Source organism: Myiozetetes cayanensis, unplaced genomic scaffold, assembly GCF_022539395.1.
Source record: "Myiozetetes cayanensis isolate MyiCay16 unplaced genomic scaffold, myiCay2020 scf19, whole genome shotgun sequence".
In the NCBI taxonomy this organism is placed as follows: domain Eukaryota; kingdom Metazoa; phylum Chordata; class Aves; order Passeriformes; family Tyrannidae; genus Myiozetetes; species Myiozetetes cayanensis.
The window spans coordinates 270,656-289,441 of record NW_026087400.1 but is presented as its reverse complement, the minus strand read 5'-3'; the positions used below and the strand labels follow the sequence as shown (position 1 = coordinate 289,441).

At 38.6% G+C, this 18,786-nt stretch overlaps 1 protein-coding gene across 2 annotated transcripts in view; it reads right to left on the bottom strand.

The window, feature by feature from the left end:
* Positions 1–409: 409 nt before the first annotated feature.
* DHX35 (DEAH-box helicase 35) overlaps positions 410–18,786 on the bottom strand; it is a 28,442-nt gene continuing 10,065 nt past the window's right edge. Inside the window, exons 11-22 of one of the 2 annotated variants that reach the window (XM_050313583.1) lie at positions 17,886–18,044; positions 16,384–16,594; positions 14,580–14,704; positions 14,067–14,121; positions 9,080–9,175; positions 8,655–8,749; positions 7,972–8,049; positions 6,708–6,837; positions 5,935–6,016; positions 5,391–5,462; positions 3,656–3,794; positions 410–2,145 (exon numbers count right to left, since the gene is read on the bottom strand). In XM_050313583.1, coding sequence (XP_050169540.1) covers positions 2,101–2,145; positions 3,656–3,794; positions 5,391–5,462; positions 5,935–6,016; positions 6,708–6,837; positions 7,972–8,049; positions 8,655–8,749; positions 9,080–9,175; positions 14,067–14,121; positions 14,580–14,704; positions 16,384–16,594; positions 17,886–18,044 — 1,287 coding nt within the window. In that variant the 3' untranslated portion in view covers positions 410–2,100. The remainder of the gene's footprint in view (positions 2,146–3,655; positions 3,795–5,390; positions 5,463–5,934; positions 6,017–6,707; positions 6,838–7,971; positions 8,050–8,654; positions 8,750–9,079; positions 9,176–14,066; positions 14,122–14,579; positions 14,705–16,383; positions 16,595–17,885; positions 18,045–18,786) is intronic. The other variant, XM_050313584.1, reaches the window with a different exon arrangement.

Sequence of the window (18,786 nt, the reverse complement as noted above, 5' to 3'; positions counted from 1 at the left end):
ATCCTAAAAACATTTATTCCTAGCCTGCACCTCTAGTACAAAGTCTGCCTGTTTTGTGGCTGATGATATCTCAATAGTTTGTAAAATTGCCAGAAAGACAAGTCTTAGTTTCTTCTTTTGTTTACAAAGACCTACAGCACCCATTCTTATAGAAGAAAAATTGGTTGTAGCATTTGGCAAAACTTGTACATCCCTGGGTTCTGAACTCCTCAGGAGTCACAATCATTCTTACAGAAAATTTTGCAGCTGTGCAGCCAGGTATAAGAACATCTGGGGAAGAGAGTTCTCCAGAACCACCCAAAATTCTCAGAACTGGCAAATACAGTAGCCACCCACTGACAGCCCAGGCCAGTACAAATACACAGTACCTTGGGAAATCACCCATTGAAGTGATGAATTCTCAAACTGCCTCGATTCAATGGTTTTATTTTTCTTAAGAATACTTCCAGAGGACAGAGAAACACAGACATTTTACAAGTCTTCATATTCAGTTCTTCCTCCAGTCCTTTAAGAGAAAAAAACCTGCAAATTGAATCTTTTCAGTAAGTGCCAACGCTGCTCTCAGCTCTGGCTGGGAGACAGTCCCTGCCCCAAAGAGCTTCCACTCTAAGAGATTTATACAAATGTAAGGGTCTCAGGGACAACAGGGAGGAAGGTGACACAGTTTTCATGCTGCTGGTGCCATTCGTGGAGACTGGTACATCTGTTTGTGCTGGCAGTCAGGACACTGAAGAGATACACAGTGCACATGGCACAACATGTTCTCTCTGCAGGTGTTTGGAAGGGAGAAGGTAACAAAGCTCTCAAGAAAGTTTTCAAGGTAGTCCTGTGATGAGGAAGGCATTTGTTCTATGTAGAAGTTTTTGCCTATTTACATACTTTAAAAAAAAAAGAAAATATGCCAAAAACATATTAATCAAATCAGTTGCCTTACAAAAATAAAATTTTCAAACAATATCTTTCTAAAATAAATATTAATAGGTAAAAATGGAAAATGGAAATAAATAAATACATGTATCCAAGCTATTTTGTTAAAACAAATAAGCACAGTTTCTTACTGAAAAGTAGCCATGGAATCCCAGTCCCCCCATTAAAGCAGAAACTGTTCAGAGCATCCTTCTCTTCAGTAACACAGGAAGATGAGTCCCAAGCAGAACAGATTCATAATAAAAGAAATATATAGGACTGTGTTCATTATAGGAAAGTACAAAACATTTCCTTCCATACTGGACAACAGAGACTAAAAAAACAGTGTTCCATGATATCCCCCTAATGAAATTTACTGGTATTTCCAAGCAGTCAGAGACTAACATTTTTTCTCCTGTAGGAAAAAAATAGACTAAAGTGAATTTGATTGTTTGGGAATATACATGTTCAGTCCCCTGATTGAACAAAAAAATTAATCCTTCTTAAAAATACTGAGCTCCTCTTCCTCCCCCTCCCCAAACAGCAACTCTCATGTGCAGAAACAAGACATTCCAGTCCAAAGCTGCCCACAGAAGGACTGCTCAGCACAGGTTGCCAGGGCAGCTCCATCTCAGGCAGGGGACTTTTACTGCTTGGGAGTACAAGCTGCACCAGTTTGACATGGTCCAACATGAAATCAGTGTTTGCATGGCAGCACCTTGCACTTCAAGGGGTAGTTGATTGCCCTAAGCTCCTGCTGGCAGGAGTCAGGCTCAGTTTTGCCGGTGTAGGTCACAGTGCTCTAGGTAACAGAGGCAGGGTACCCTATTCCCCATGCTCGTAAGGCAGTTGTACCACTCCAGGAAATCTGTTTCTTTCTTGAAGGTTTCAATTTTTTTGTGGTTTTGTATGTCCTCTTACTTTTTAAATTGTTTTTCTACCTATTTAAAAGGAGCAACATGCCCAGATTAACAACAGTGGTCAAGTAGGCAAAGAATAAAACGTCCACAATGCAAGCTCTACGTAGGTTTACAGTGTACTGGTCATGCATAAACCCCTACAGATCCTGGCAGGCATTTAAACATTTAAGTTGATGGAAGGTCAGATTGCTAATGAACTGACTGCTGAATGGACTGTAGCCAGCTTGGAATCACTGGTGGGTTCTGCTTCTGATGCCACAAGACTTAAACAATGTCAGTGGTCATCTACTTTAGCCCTTTTTGCTTTCAAGGAAAGATGCTGCAAGAAAAGAACAGAAAGTCTTCTTAGCAGGCACACCATGATTAGCAAAAAAATCAATTAGAATGATGCTTTCAGTCTTTAATCCCAAATTATATAAATTCTTACACAAATTCTTCCCAAGCTCTTATTATTGCTGATACAGCTAAAATAAAGTTTTGAAATAAAAATCCACATCTACCCCAAAGTGATATTGTGGCTTGGTGTAAAATATCATCTTCCAGTACTTCTGCACTAACTGCAAGCGAAGGGACAATTTCCCACTGGAAGCAAGTTGCCAGGTGTAAAAATGCACAGAGAGATAGAAGTGCTCCCAACAATACACCTGCACAAACACCAGGAGCACGTACATGAAGGACAAGACTTTAACTACTGTATCAACCCTGCAGTTATTGGACCTTTGGACCTCTGTGCTTTTAAAAACTTACAAAATATGAAATAAAAACATGAAGGAAATTCTGCAAAATTTGGAATGAGAAATAATTGACTGAGACCAGATAAAGCTGTAGAAGAACATCTTTTAACACAGGATCCTAATCATTGGGGATTTGGTTTTAACTTGATATAGGAATAAAACCTCCCATATTTGAGGAATCCCTTCCTAGCACAAAGATGTGCCCTTCAGTAGAAAAAGGGTCTGAATGTTTATAAATTAACATAAATCTGTGTGGTTTGCAATGGTTTGCTTATTCGAAATTTACATGTATGATTCAAAGCTTTACACAACAGAAACATTTCTAATTTTTAAACATTTTATAAGGAAACCCAAACCTTCTGGCTGATATGGATAACTGACCAAACTGGAAAAAGACAAATTTCCTCAAAACCAGCACAGTCCTCCAGAGCTTCCATTCACTTCAGGATGAAAGCAGTGATTAGGTCATACTGCAAACTGAATTCACCTCTATCATATCAAAAGAATGGTAATGGTAAAAATTAGGTTCTGATGTAGTTTCACAGAATATCCACATAGTAGCAGCCCTACCTTGAGAACATGTTCTCTCAGTAAGGTAGGCAGTAAATTCAAGACAAGTATTCTTCACTTACAAAAAGCAATTCAAGCTTGATCTGAACAAACTATTGAGTCCCACTTCCCAACGCCACCTACCTAAAGGAAAACCTCTTCCCAAACTTCAGCCTGTGGAGAGGTCATATCACTATGGGATGTTGTGATGTGCATGGGATGTGAATCAAAGGACTAATTATTCCAGAAAGAGGTTTGATACAGCACTGGCTCATCACCAAGTTCAGCACGTATATTCTAGTGTAAAATGGTTGAAGGCTTAATTTACCAGGGTGGAAATGAACCACTTTGTATCTCTGAGATCCTGTCTGATGTCTGGATAACAGGGAAAAACCTTTCATGCATCAACTTATTATCCTCTTCCTTTAAATTAACATCAATACAAATGAATGAACAAAACCAACTTAATTTTTGTCCAAAGAAATAGACAACAAACAAAACACTTAAAAAGGACAGATACAAGAGCTGCTGATGCAGCAATGGTACCGTTTGGGATTTATGCCGATTCCGTACCGTTCCTTGCTGGTAAAAATGAGGTGCCAGTTCCAGGAGCCACGCGGATTCAACAGCAGTCACATCTCTCATGTAATATTTAGCAGTCTGTATGACTTCATTGTAGACTACCCTAGGAGGAAAGAGAAAATATAGAGTTTGCTGTAAAGCAATGAGGGAGAGATGAGTAAGAGCATATTTAGGCAGTTTCACATACATGCTGCCAGAGGTGTCATTTACAGAGCATCAAGGGAGTCTTTAAGTTGTAACTTGGCCTCTTACCTCTTCGCCTTTGCTTGGTCAGAGTATTGTCCATTAAGACAACTTTAGATTGCCATGAAACACCTTCACATACTACCAAGACATACGGATATAAGGTACAGAAGAGAGAGTATTTCTTGTAATGGGGCCAAGGGGGACTCACAACTGATGCTTTGGAAGAAAGAATATCAGTTATTCTGTGATATCATAAGGAAAGATGTCAAAAGCACCAAAACCCTGGGCCCACAACAAGCAGGGCATGAATCTGAGCACAAGTATCCCTGGTGCCAGTCTGCAGACAAGCAAGATAAGCATTAGAGGGAGAAATCAGCTTTAACTCCTGCCAGAACATCTCCTGGCAAGAGATACAGAAGCAGCCAATCATGGGGACTCATCCCTGCTGCCAGCACGAACAGGATACCAGCACGGACAGCCTGTTTCTGAGGTCAACCTTTAGCAGGGAAAGTCCTCTTTCCCAAGGAAGCACAAACCCCCATGCTGAAGGGTTAGTCACCAAAGCCAGAAGTCACTATCTGCCTTCCATATGCAGCAGAGCTGCAAACACATGAGGTTTGTGGGCTCTTATTAATTGGTATTTTGCTCTCAAAAGCAAAGAGGAGTGAGTCCAAAATTCTCTTTGCCAAATGCAACATGAGATATGCCAACTAATACAACTAAAGAGAAAGCTGAGGAAAATAAACCAGAATGAGAACACATTTTCTATACACCTGTAACAGACAGAGAATTGAAGCCCTCAATAGAGGGTGGTTGCCCAGGAAGCACTAGCACTGAAATTTAGGTTGCTAATTACTCCTGTCTTACAGGATGCCATAAGCCATGACACTGGGCCAAGTTTATCCTTCAAAGTCCCAACAACAAGCAGTGAAGGACAAAAGCCCAAATACTTCAGGCTGATCATGGTGACCTGAAAGTTAGGAACACATTTGTTTATCTGAACATTTTTGACCTGCAAATAGAATGATAATATCCCAGCTGATGGGAAAGTAGAACCATTTCTTTCCTCAATTTGCTGGACAGCCGTAACTTCTCACATCATGTATTTTATGTGTAAGCCCTCTCCTAGCAAGCCATTTGCAATTACTGCAGCATATGTTTGACAGGATATTTCCTTAATAAGCTTAATAAAAGTAAATTAACCCTAGTTCTGTCTAGGTACAGAGACTACTCGGAGAACAATCTGCAGTGCAGGATATGGTGCCCACTAAACAAGGGTTACCTGGCTCTGCTTTCCAAACTCTGCAGGTTTTTCTGGCAGTTAAATGTCACTCTATTCCCCTGATTTATTTGGATACTGCCTACAAAATGTTGCAAAGCCAATTGGATTCTCTCTGTGGGAATGGTAACCTTCTACATTTATTTATCCACTGGGGGAGAGAAGTCATTCAGGAACATGTCTGGATGTTGCCTTAAAAAAATCTCCAAACAAGTGAAAGCAGCTTTAACTTACCAGCGTGGAGGTTTCTCTGCATACAGCACTGAGGTGGGGTGGATGTGAAGCTCATGGTCATCACGGATAGTCCTTGAAAGTAAGATACTATTTCAGACTGTGCAGCTATTTATTGTTTAACATTTCCCCAGTAAGAATGTCAATAAAAACAAGAACAAAAGAACTGGACTAAATTAACAACATTTGCATTTAACGAACAGATAAAAACAGGCTTAAATCCTTGCCAAAGGAACAATTGATAATTTAATGTCCTAAAAGAAGTTCTGCCTACATTAAATGAAAAAATAGTATTTCAGGCATTTATTTACTGTTGCACTACCACTGTACTTGCTTAAATAAACACAACCTAATTATTACTAGTAACAGCTTCCCACTATTAATAACTCCAAAGAGATAAACATTGAAGCTGTTTGCAAATACACAACAAAATATTGAGTAAATCAACTGCCACATGTTTCTAATTGCAAGTGTCTAGAGAAGCATCTGTTTGGTGATTAAATTTAGATTTATTCATCAAAGGAGCTTTTCAACTATATATAGTTACCTGTAAGCTCCAGTAGAGTGGAATTTAGCTGCATTGGCAAAGAATCCAGAAACTATACATCTCAAAACAGGATCTGGATCACCTGAATAGAAGAAATTTTCTGTAAAATGAGTCAATGGAACAGCAAAAATCCCTAAAATACCACTTAATCACCTCAAAAAACTTTTCACAGTGCATCAGACTTTGACAGCAAAGGTATGAAGGCAGACAAACCCTGCAATCTCATTTGTCTTCAATCTCACAGCAATTCAAAAATTACTACCTAAAAAATTACTGCTGCCACTCCATGCAGAGAGTTTCAGTCCTTCACCCTGCATGACAGTGAGTATTAAAGCCTGATTTTTCAGAGGAGTTAGAGACACGTGTTGAGAACTAGTCATGGCACCCGTGCACACATGGCACAGCTGGAAATCAGTGACTGAACATCATTTTGAACATACCGAAAAATGACTTTTTGGAAAGTCTAAGAGGGAACAGTGTGACCTATTTATGAGTCTTTTTGGTAAATCACTTCCTTAAGTATATAATCAGTGGTTAAAATCTCTCGCTGGAAAACTTAGCTAATGAAGATTGGATTAAATTTTAATTGTACAAATATGCTGAAATGCTCTTCTGCAGCCATTTTTAGGAAAAATATCTGGGTTTAATTAACATTATTTTTAGGCCAGGGAGAAAATACTTCAAGAGTTACAAGAAAACCAGGAAGCAGACTGACAATTTGGAAACTACCTTCAATATTTATTGAACAATGAGTTTAAAAAAAAATAATTCACCTTCACTGGACTTCTTTGGCACTTTAAAACGGACGAGAAGCTTTTTCAGTTGCTCTCTTACAACAGAAGCTCTAACAAGTCCTTTGTAGTTCAGAAAGTGATCCTGACACCACTGGGAGCTCTTACTGTGCTGCACAGTGAGAAGAACAGAAAAACTTGCAATGAGATACCATCAGCAAAACAAACCCCAATCTCTTTTGGATAGCCTTGCTCTCTTTTAATTCTGTCTCCTACAACATATCTATTGTGTTTTCCCTGAAAATTACCTATTTACATAGCACCTAACAAGGGTACACACCACCAGTAACTACCAAACATGTTTCAAAAAATTCCTAAATAATAGCAGATCAAATGCTGCAGGGTATTTTCGAACAGATGTGCTTCACTTCTTCATATGTGGTGAAAGAGAACAGCTTCAGTTGTTCCATTTCATCCTCTAAAATCATAAACTAGTCTGTTTTCAACCTCAAAATGTAAATAATCTTTTCTGTACACTGGCTTCAGTCTTCTCTATGCAGAGAACTGTTTCTCCAGCAGCCATCACTCCACGATCTCTGCATTTGGCTGTTTCTAAGAATCACACAGATATAAAATTTAAGGGGGATTATTTAGTTGGTGCCTGCCTGGCTGCTTTGTGGCAAGCCATGTTTAAACACCTGAGTGGTTATACTACTTCAGCTCAGCACTGCTGCAAATATATTATCACAGAATTGCTATATACCAGCAAAGTATACTTCTCCCAAATAGGTGAAGCACTTCAAAATCATTAAGTGAAACCTCAGCTTATAGAGCAGTATTAATATTGATATAAAACCTTAGGATGAATATATAAGGTGAATGAAAAAGAGGGTATGATGACCAATGAGTTTATTTAGAACAAAAAAAACCAAACCAAAACAAAAAAATTAAATTTAGATGCAGTTTTTCATCAGTAGAACATGACAAAATATTAACATTAGAAATTTGGATACTTGTTTTCCCCAAGCCCCTTCAAAAATCCCAGTCTCCTTGAAAACAACTGTCTACCCATAAGATTTCTTTTCTGTACCCAAACAAAATTCTCTTTATTCCCTGTTCCGAGGAACTCTGGAAGATCTGTGACAAAATAGGATCAGAATAGCTTTTAAAGCGGAACTATCACTTCATAGACTTAATAAGTTCTCAGCTTTGAGCATGCTGTGACTCTGAGAACTTTCAGATTCAGAACTGAGAACCTCAAATTCTTCCCATTCCTGCAAATCCACATACACTTGAACTGACTTACTTTGACAAAGGCTTCATAAACATTAAGCATAGTGAGGTGATCACCTTCTTCCACAGCAAACTTTCTGTGTTGCCTGGCCTGGAGAAGAATAAATAAAACTTTAGAGGCAGATTTTTGCAAAAATCATGTCGAATATCCTCAATTCCCATCAGCTCTGTATTTCCTGGTGACTTAAAATTATTACCATCTAGGGTAGTTCCTCCAGGCAACAGCAATATTTCACTACTTCCCCCTGTATTCAGGAGTACTCCTTCAAACGAAATTAGAAAAAATTATCTGATAAACAAATTCCTTTTGTTAAAATTAGGCACCTGCTACCTATTACAAATTTGTTACATCCTACTACTTTCTGTTTTATTCATCTCAAAAGGAAGTGGTGTGGGGGAAGGCTTGGGGTTTGTTGTGTTTTGTGGTTTTTTTTGCAAACCCTTACACTGACCAATACTGGTTTATAACCTTTCCTGTTTCTGGTCCTCAGAAGGAGGTTTTTACCACCAGTAAAGGACTCCAAGATTCCCACTGTTATTTAGTTTCTTCATTTACCTACAATTAATAGGTATAGTTCCAGACCTTGCTTCATTTTCACACAAACTTGCAGTCTCTAACAGGTACCAGGAAACTACTTGGCCGAAATCCAGAAATGTGGAACTAACATACAGAAAATGAGACACAACTGAACTTACAGCTTGAGCTTTTTGATTTGGAGGGATCACAAAGATGTTTTGAATCTGCATCATGGCAGCAATTGTCAAAATCTCCTGGGAGCAGCCAAAATTTCCTGAGGAGTAAAAGAAAGAATTCAGTAAAGGAAATCTTCTTTCGTTCAATTCACCCCCATGTAGAATAAAAAGGACAAGAGGCAGAATATGTTAAAAGCAAAATACATAAACTCCTAGATTTTTTTTCATAAGGTTGAATGTTTTCAATGGAAAACTTAAGAAACAAATGTGTTAGACTTGCTATTTATTAAAAAGGTTTGTGAGTTTAACCATTTCTTTTCACTAAGGACCATACCAAGATGAAATAGTTTGTCTTGAATTTAGGAAATGTCTAATACCACACTACAGTTACATGCCTATGAAGAAACCGTGATTGTTTTTTCTCCTACCTGATTCCAGAAGCATCTTTGCAAACATAGGATTCAAAGGAAACTCTGCTATTCTCATTCCCAGAGGCTCTGTTAACCGGCAGTGCATATCCAAACCTGCAGCCCATCAATAAATGTGACTGTGACGCAGACAAACTAGCACAGAAGAGTTTCTTTAAGAATTTATTGTGTACTAAAGAGCAGAATTATGAGCTAAAATATACCAAATGCACCTAGGCATTGATGAATGTACATTGCACTAAGCTTAAGGGCAGTCCTCAATATCCATTTACTTTCCCATGGGTCACCAGGATTTTTTTTCCCAAAATATTTGAACACACAGGTTTCCTAATTTTAACAGAGTTCCACGGTTAATGACAATGATTTAGAAAACCTGCAGTCCCAGTCAATGTCATGGCCAGAAGGGATATTAGCTGTTAGTCTTATACATCTCAAGTCTTCAGCAACATCTTGGTTAATGGGGATGTAAAGTAGAAGGAGAACAGATGAGAATGAAAACAGAGATAATTATGTAACAGGCATTACTGTAGAAACAGGAAGCAGGGTAGGTAGTAAATGAATCACATCTACTTAGGTCATGGAGAAAAATAATTTAATATTCCCTAAACAAGAGATTTACAGCTGATGAAGCTTTTCTACATTTTAGTCTGCCTCATGTGTGAACAACCAAACCATCAGGCATGTTCCAGCTGTAACCTTTTCCCTGGACGTGGTACAGGAAGGAGGTTTGATAGCTTGCTTTGTGATTCGCAGTTCTCACTGAGCAACCCTGCACATTTACCATTCCAGTGAAATGGCTTCCTGCAGTCAAACCCCTGCAGCAAGGGTGACCCATACAAACACCAGGTCATATTCTAACTCAGAGCTTTATGCTGAGACTTCGGGGAAAAGCCTTTCCTTTGCAAGAGGACATAAAAATAGAATTTAAAAAAAGAATAGAGACACAGGCATCAATAAAAAGGAAAAAAGCTCACTAAGAAAGGTAGCAAAGAGTAAAAATTGAAAGAGAAAACAGCAAGAAGCCAAGCTGTATGATCTGTGACAAGGAGGGACTAACAAAAGCCCAGTAACAGGACTTTAGGGCACTGTAGGTTGCATAACTAACCACAGCAAAGTGACCTGAGGAAACACAACTGTGCCCATGCATTATATAAACACAGTATTTACCAGACTATGTGGTGGCAATAAACCCACAGCTGTACTACAGCTCTGCTTCACAAAGAAAAGCAAAACCACAAATCCAGTCAAGGAATGAGCTCTTCTAGAAGTCATGCCGGTATACCTGAAACCACAGATACCTCTATCGAGTGTTTACTTTATTATTTGATATGTTATTATCTCATGATAATGTAGTAATTCACTCACCACACCCCTACACTGTTCAACAAAAAAGGTTTTTCACATAATGTCACAGTATTTTCCTTAGAAACAGGTGCAAAAGGCAGCTTATGCGAAATGATGAACTAATAAATAATAAAGTCACAGAAACTGCAAAACTTAAGGTTTATTTGACTTCTGCCATATGAGAAGGTTAAGTTCTACCACAATTAATAGCTATTAAAGAATATTAGAAAAGGCTGTCCTTCATCTACAGAAAGACAACCTGCATTCCTAAGCAGGAAAAAAGAGAAATATTACCATCTTTTTAACCTTCTAAATGTGCATCAAGCCAAAATCCTTTGCCTTCTGCTGAATCCTACAAATGTCAGTACAATTTTGCATGAACTGTATATATGTTGTGCACAGATGTCTTTGTAGCAGTAAGCCTGAATATACACAAAAGGCTTGCAATGGGTGCTAGTTTGGAACAGATAAAAGTTTCCTTCAAATAATCCTGGAATCAACCACTGTATCCATATGAAGATCTTATAAAAAGATATTACAAAGATTTTAACTGAACATGCTCAGGAGATTATTCAAGTACTACGGCACTAAAAATTTGCAAGTAACAACCACTAGCATGTGATGCACCGAGGGATTCAAACGCTCCTTTTTAGACTTAGGTAGAACGGTTGTTTCAGATAAGTGCCAATTCACAAACAAATCTTCAACAAAATCATGAACCTGAAATGAAGCTAAAATAAATCCACTTTTTAGCTTGCTTATTTAACTCCTAAATTATGCTTAAAGCAATAAACTCCAACTGACAACTTGGACTTTCAATGAGACAGCAAAGGAGAAGAGATACTCCTGATGTAATCAGTTTGCAGCACTTAAAAATAATCTCTCTAAAAACAGTCATGTGTTTATTCAACACAACTATCTCAGCCTGAAGAGCATCTGCCCTATACATGTTGGCACCACACTGGTGCAACAGGGGCCTGACCCCAAACTGCACATTTACATGTTACTGCAATGCAAATGATGAAATACATGTTCCTTCTTGCATAAGAGAAATTTAATCCTCACTGCACCTGCAAATGCTTGGGTAGCTTCACCTCTGCTACTTACATACAATTTTCATAATAAACCACCTAAAACCTTAAACTTCAGCAAAAACTGAAGAGTGAATCCGTGTATCACACACATGCACACACATTTCTTTTCATCTGAAACACCAACATCAGCATTTCTCTGCTTTGGTACAAAGCTGGGCAGCCAAGAGAATAACAGCTCTGTGAACAAGAACACTTCTGCCAAAATATCAACCAGCTAATCAGGGAGTTTATTGAACTTTCCTCTCTATTTCCCTGAGGTGGTTTTAGCACCCTTCCAACATGCTTCTGAGCCACTGTGATGGTCCTTGTTCCCAGCCCAAAAAGGTTGCCAAGAACCAAGTGCCTTAAGTGAAACCCTGCTTTGCAAGTGGAACTGAACCAGCACAGGGCAAAATCCTGGCCAAGCAGTGTTACAGTTCCATGAGAGTAAGAAGCGAGCAGATTGCCACAAGTTACATTACAGCATTTGTGAGTGATGTGAAAACAGCCACAAACTTCTGGAAGCTTCCAAAACTTACACAATCTCCTTTATGCTGCCTCATGTTTACATTATGGAGCAAATATTGCTAACTTTGAATTAACTACAAACACAGAGCTAAAGTCAAACAGAGCTTCATTTTGATTATGTGGTCTCATGTCAAGTTTCTGGTTTAAGTTTCTTGCATTCAAAAAGTTTAGACAGCTGTCAGAAAATCCCAAAAAATAACAGTTCTTCCTATAAACAAAGTTAGGCAGCATACATCCCACTTACCACAACTAAAAGGAACTGAAAACTCTGTATAAAAGATATTACTACATTGCGATTTGAGTGTTAAAAGCATCCAACTGTGGCTTAATGAATAAAATCAAAATGAACACACTTAGAATCAAAGACTATCTCAAGTTGGAAGGGACCCACACATAAGGCTCAAGTCCAACTCCCTGATTCTGGCAGGACTATCTAAAACTAAACCATATGACAAGAATGTTGTTCAGGCTCTACTGAATTTGAGAAGAAGTTGTGATTAGCAACTCAGAGAACAGAATAAAATATATATATATATATTCTATTAAACTGCTAAATAGTAGAAAAGCATTTTGAATTACAGTCCCAGGATCTGTTAGTCTATTTTTCCTTCTTTTCATTAGAAGTTTGTATGCATCTGTTCACTTGTCCACTACTAGAAAGTTCAATACTAAAACCAGAGCAGAGTCTTTGCAAGCTGCATGTATTTAAAGCACAAAAAGCCAGCAAGCTGTGCACTGAAACACACACACTGTCTGAAAGAAACAGAGTTCCAATTCATCCAGGAGAAAATGTGATGCTTTTAGGAATTATCACAGATTTTTTTTTTAGTGGTTGCATCACGTAATCACAGCTAACAAAATCCTAACAGTTTGACTTGCTGTGAGTTTGAACTTTGCCTCAGCTGCAGGACCACCATCACATCAACAGCACTACACTGCAGCAGGTGTAGCTTTACAGCCAAAAGTTATCCTGCATTCAGAGCAGACACAGACTAGAATCCATTTAAAAATTATAATTCGGTTAGCTCTTAATAACTTTTGTCAGTCATACCTTCAAAACCATAGCAACCAGAAGGGTTGAAAACTAACACTTGTTTTCCTAAGCCATGGGGAATCAGCCTTTTTATGGGGTTTCATGCAGAGCCTCCAGGGAGTGGCCTCTCCCAAAGTCAAGCATCAGATTTGACTCACAACGTTTAGGTAGAGTGCTACCACACACATCAAGATCAGATAATGAGTGAAAGGTGCTAACAGGAAAATTTACAATAGACACACTACGCTTTTTAAAGTCCCACCAAGGAACAAATGAAGAAGCAATTCTATGACCCTTGCTAAATTCTACGTTTTTACAAAGAGTCTGATCCTGAAAGAGAAGTCAAACCTTTACTTTCAACCTTTATTTATACTTGTAAGTGTACATGTTTCCATCAGTGGCATGCTAACATGAAATGAAAGACCACCACACCAAGGGCTTGAGTATCTAACATCTTATCTAATTGGAAGCAGGTAAATTTAGTGTCTGATTCCTGTACTGGTCTAATTAGTGTCCAAACTCCCCTTGTATCTTCATACCACTCTGTACAGACTGAAGAAACACAAATAGGATCTGCCTGTGAACAAACACCCCCATCAGCTCAGAGCCCTTTTCCTACCAAGGAGTTGGTTTCCTCCTATGAATTGCATGGAAATATACAGAAGATAGCTATCAAATAGTCATTTACCCAGTCTAAACAGTCAAATCTAAACTAGTTAATACTCTATGCAATACAGTCCCAGTTCCTCGCAGAATGTTACTGCTGCCTTTTGATTCCTTAGCTGTCTGAAACAACCAAAGGAAAAGTAAATCCAGAAGAGACTGAGGTACGCTTTAAAAACCCACCAACAAAAAGCTTCCCCCAGTCAGGGCTGCGTTCCTCTTTTTCAAAGCACAGTTCTCAAATGAAAGCTTGATTAATGTCCATCCAAACACCAAATACAAATTACAATTTTTTTCATAGCCCCTGTAATATGACTGCAAATAAAGCAAAGCACAATGTTCTCACCTCCTAAAGCATACAGCAACTCTAAAGCTTGCACCATTGACTGTGCAGGAGGTGGCTGTGAAGAGAAAATGTGCATTTATTAAAGTTATCAGAATAAAACATGAGTTTTCATTAAAATTCACAGATCTTTCTCTTTTACAAAATCCTTAAGTTTAACTACCAACCTTTGTATTTCTGCAAAATGAAGAAAGAGCTTTCACTGTCTTCCTTCTTTACAAATTCAGTGCAAAGGGACTACAGCCACAATTCTACAGAACCTCACAGTTTGTCTTTCTAAGACTTTCCTGACTTCTCAACACTTCTAACAGCAAACTCTGGAACACAAACAATCGTTTTTAAGTTGTCACACAGGTTATTTGCACTACTGATTCCCAGAAGTCCACTTTGCTACCTGACAGGGGACAGTGAGCTATGCTTTCCAAATCAGTACAGTGAATAGTTCTCTGGGTAATCAGCAAGTCATCCACTGATCTTTCTTCACCCTAAGGAAAGATTACGGAGCCTGGGACTCACCGAAAGGAAAGGGAATCTGAGCACATTGTCAATGCCCAGAGCCTTCAGCTGCAGGATGACGGGTGCCAGGTTACTGCGCTGCATCTCCGGCACCGTGGCCTTGGGCAGCTTCTCAAAGTCCTCCTCTGTTGTGGGAGAAAACAAAGCAACTGGGAACTGAGCTTCAACTCCCACTCTGTGCACTCAACACAACAGAACCAGACCCATTTCATGTTCAAATTACACACATGAACTCACATATGAATACCTAGCAAGTGTTAAAAGACGATCTCTAACCCAAAGATGATCTTTCTCCAATTTTATGATACTTTAATTTAAATAGAAATTCAATTGGTTTGGCTACACTGCTCTTTCTGTAGCTGACCCATCCCTTATTTCAATTTAAAATTTATAAATTCTTCACAGAAATCTGGAAATGCTTTATTTCTCTCCTGGGTAATGTTTTTGTCAGAAAAACAAAGGTAGGTTGCAAAATGCTACAAAAAAGGCTTTTTTAAAGAAGGGACATGGAAAAGTTCAAAACCAGCATGTTTTCAGTAAAAGGATAGTATTTTTAGTAACTACTCAAACAAAAGGAGGTTTAGAATTCATATTTAAAACAAAGATTAAGGATTAAAAAACCATTTTATTTAACAATGCTTTTTTAAAAGCATTCACTATAAAGTCTAAGTCTGGAAAAATAGTTCATATAAGGTCAAAACCCCTTTACCTTCCATTGACTCTTCTGCAGTGAAGGTAAAAAAGGCACATGCTTCATTATTTTCATTTCTACAGAACTCTTTTCTGTCTCTGGTCTATCTCAAACCTTCCTTGAAATAAAGACTGTGTACGTTTCTCTGTTGCTTTCCATTCAGTGTACTTTCTTCTCTTTTTTATTTTTCCTCCTTTATATTGCTCCTTAAAACACTTACTAGACCAGCACTTGAGCATACAAAAATATCTTCAGTGTAGTCATGGTTTCTCCAGTAAAACACTTACAAAGCTATGTAAGCTTGGTATGTTATTCAGCACGCATTGTCTCCTGATTTTTACTGGACACATATAAATTCAGAGTATAAATCACATCTTGGTTTAATGTGGCAACTGTTGGCAAGCACATACACATTTTAAAGGAAAATGCTTGATCTCTCTCAGTCTCAAAGCTCCAGTAAAACTACAGGGGACCTGAGGCACATCAGCAATGGCAGTGCTCAGCTGCAAAGTCTTTTCTCATTAAACAGCTGAGAACAGACACTTGGACTGCAGCTTTCTGGACACTGCAAGGTGCCAACAGATTTATTTGTAATTTTTGTACAGTGCCAAGCTCACTGATTTAAAGGAAGAATTTGGGGTAGGCTGCTATTCCTAGGAAAAAAACGAGACACAAAGAAGTTTCCCTCAGTTATCTAAAGTATTTCCAGAGCCTTTTTGTTATATGCACAGTCTAATGCAGACTTTAGTTAAAGAAAGCATCCCTGGTGAATATTATAAATTGAAGCAACTGCTCAGAAACCAAAAATCATTAAAGAACAAACTTCTTAGTAGACTTGCCAGTTTAAGAGTTGCATTAACATAACAGGTTTCTAATTGCTGACCCTGCTTAATTTGTGCTTCTGATTCATAAAAGGATTCAGTTTGCAATGCTTTGCACATGTGAACAACGTATTTCTAAATAAGTTAGAGGAATAACAAAGGGAAATTTCTTTCCCTTGAAGAAAGAACACAGTTTAGTTCCCCTTAATCTAACACTAAAATTAAAACCACAGTGCATAAAAATGGCAATCAGAGCAGCAAGTTCACCTTCCCTACACCTCCCAGTCCTGACCTGTGTACAGCCGGTAGCACTTCCCAGAGCGGTTCCGCCCCGCACGTCCTGCCCGCTGGTTGGCCGAGGCTTTGGACACCGGCACCACCACCAGGCACTCAATGGCTGTTTTGGGGTTGTAGGCCCGGAGCTTCACAAAGCCACAGTCAATCACAAATGCAATGCCATGAACTGTGATGGAGGTCTCAGCAATGTTGGTGGCAACGATCACCTGCAAATACAAACACAGTGAGGACACTGTGAACTCCCCAACCTCCATTACACTGTCAGACCTTTGCACCAATGCACCAGGACTCAAACACAAGCCACGTGAAAGGCCTCAGACATGACAGTTCCTGTAAACACTCTGGAGTACAAAAGAATCCAGTACAAGAAGCAGAAGGAGCTGTCAGCTTGAAATAAGCCCAGTTTTCACAGCTTCACAATCACTTTCTTATTCAAATTTATTCTCTCTTCATAAAAAGAACTTGGCAGAGTTTGCAGGGAAAATCATTGACAGTGTTTGCAGAGAAAAAGATTAACTGTCTGTAAATCAAGTGTTCTTATGTAGCAAACTAAAAATATTTTCTTTCTGCTTCTCAGTTATACTGAACTGTTCCTTGTACACTGGAGTGAGGTGGGGGATAGAAAGGGAACACAGCTGATCAAGCATTCCATGTTCAGCATTCCTGCAGAGATCCACTTATATTTATGTCCTAAAATGTTAAAAATAATTGTTCCCAGACAGTGTGAAATTTAATCCTTATTTCACCTGAAATTAAAAAGTAGGTCTTGAAAGTTAATCGACTAACATCATATCCTGGAGAGAAAAGAAGTATTTATACTCAATGTTCTCCAATGCCAGATGAACAATTTCACTTGTCAGCCTCCAGCAGGTACAGGAATTTTAACACGTCACCTCAGTGTAGTTTTGTCAGCTTATTTCAGTCCCAACGCAGACCCTGCCTAAGCAGAAAGCACTAATCATACCCAATTATACACTCCTGTGACATTAAATGTCCAAATAAGACTTGCAGGCATCAAAACAAAGCTTTTTTTTCTACTAAAACCAAGTTTTAACTTGTTTCTTAGGTGAAACTAAGAAAGCACTTAGCCGCTCTGGCACTAAATCTTCCATTATTGGTGGAAAACAGCCATAGACATTTTGATCACAAAAAAATGAAAAAATACAAAAAGGTTAACGCAGAGGAGTTCAGTGTAAGAAGATGCAACTGAATGAAGACAACTACAAAGTTGTATGAAGACACTTAAAAATTGCAAAGTTGATGAGGTAGATGAGAGACTTAGAACTGATGTGTAGGAGTGATCAAAGACGAAAAGGGAACCCAGGGAACATGTTCTTGGTTCCCAGCTTGAAAACTGACAGGCAGCGTTGGGAGATGCAGAAAGTCTCCCTCAATAAGCATTTGCAATAGTCCCATGATGTGAACCTCATAAATCCAACTTGTGTGATGCAGACACTCTTCTAGGTGGTAGAAATTGAGACACAGTAATAGCCTCACCTTCCTGACACTGTGAGGGACTCTCTCAAACACTTTCATTTGCTCAGGAGAAGGCAGCCCAGCGTACATGGGGAGAACACGGAGGTGTTTTTTCATTCCAGTGCGAGCAAGAGCCCGAGCTTGTTCTATGAGCATGGAAACAACAGTCTCCACTTCTTCCTAGAGCCAGAGTAGCACAGGGCACAGAAAGAGAGAGGTTTCACTGTAATATCACATAGCTATCACCTAAATACACAAAAACACTATTATTTTACTTGTCCAAACTCCAAGATTTGACTAGCTCCTTCAATGTTCTAATGTTCTTAAATAAATTGCTATTCATATTAAATATAACTATATATAAATACTTATGATTTTTGTTATTTGAGACAACGTCACACCACAAATACATGAGCAAAATCACAAGGGGAGGACTGAACAAAGTTCAGGAGAAAAAAGGTATATTTTCCTGTCTATCTCACAGTGCAGAATGCTGTGGGACTGGATCAGGAATGACACAGGAACAGCACTGACACCTATTGATCAACTGTACATTTAATCTCAACTGTGGCATCTCACTCTTTAACACATACAACAAAATGCTCAAATGTTGCCTCATGAGGCATCAAATTCATTTTTCCAAAGTTAAATCAATAATAGGAATAAGGGCTTTCTTTTGAAAATATGCAAGATGGTTTTGAAGCTCTTCAAGGTGGCTCCTCACTGGAAAAATGTTAAGTTACTTCCCATTTGCTCTTCTCAGCTGCAAAGTGAGCTGACAAGCATAAACAGAGCAGAAGAAACCAGTAAATTTTTATCTCATAGCAATTTGTTTTCCTGTCAAACATTTCAGATGCTAAGCCTAACAAATGTAAATTCCATTTGCTTTAACTATTAATGATGACTCACAGTCAGTTTAACA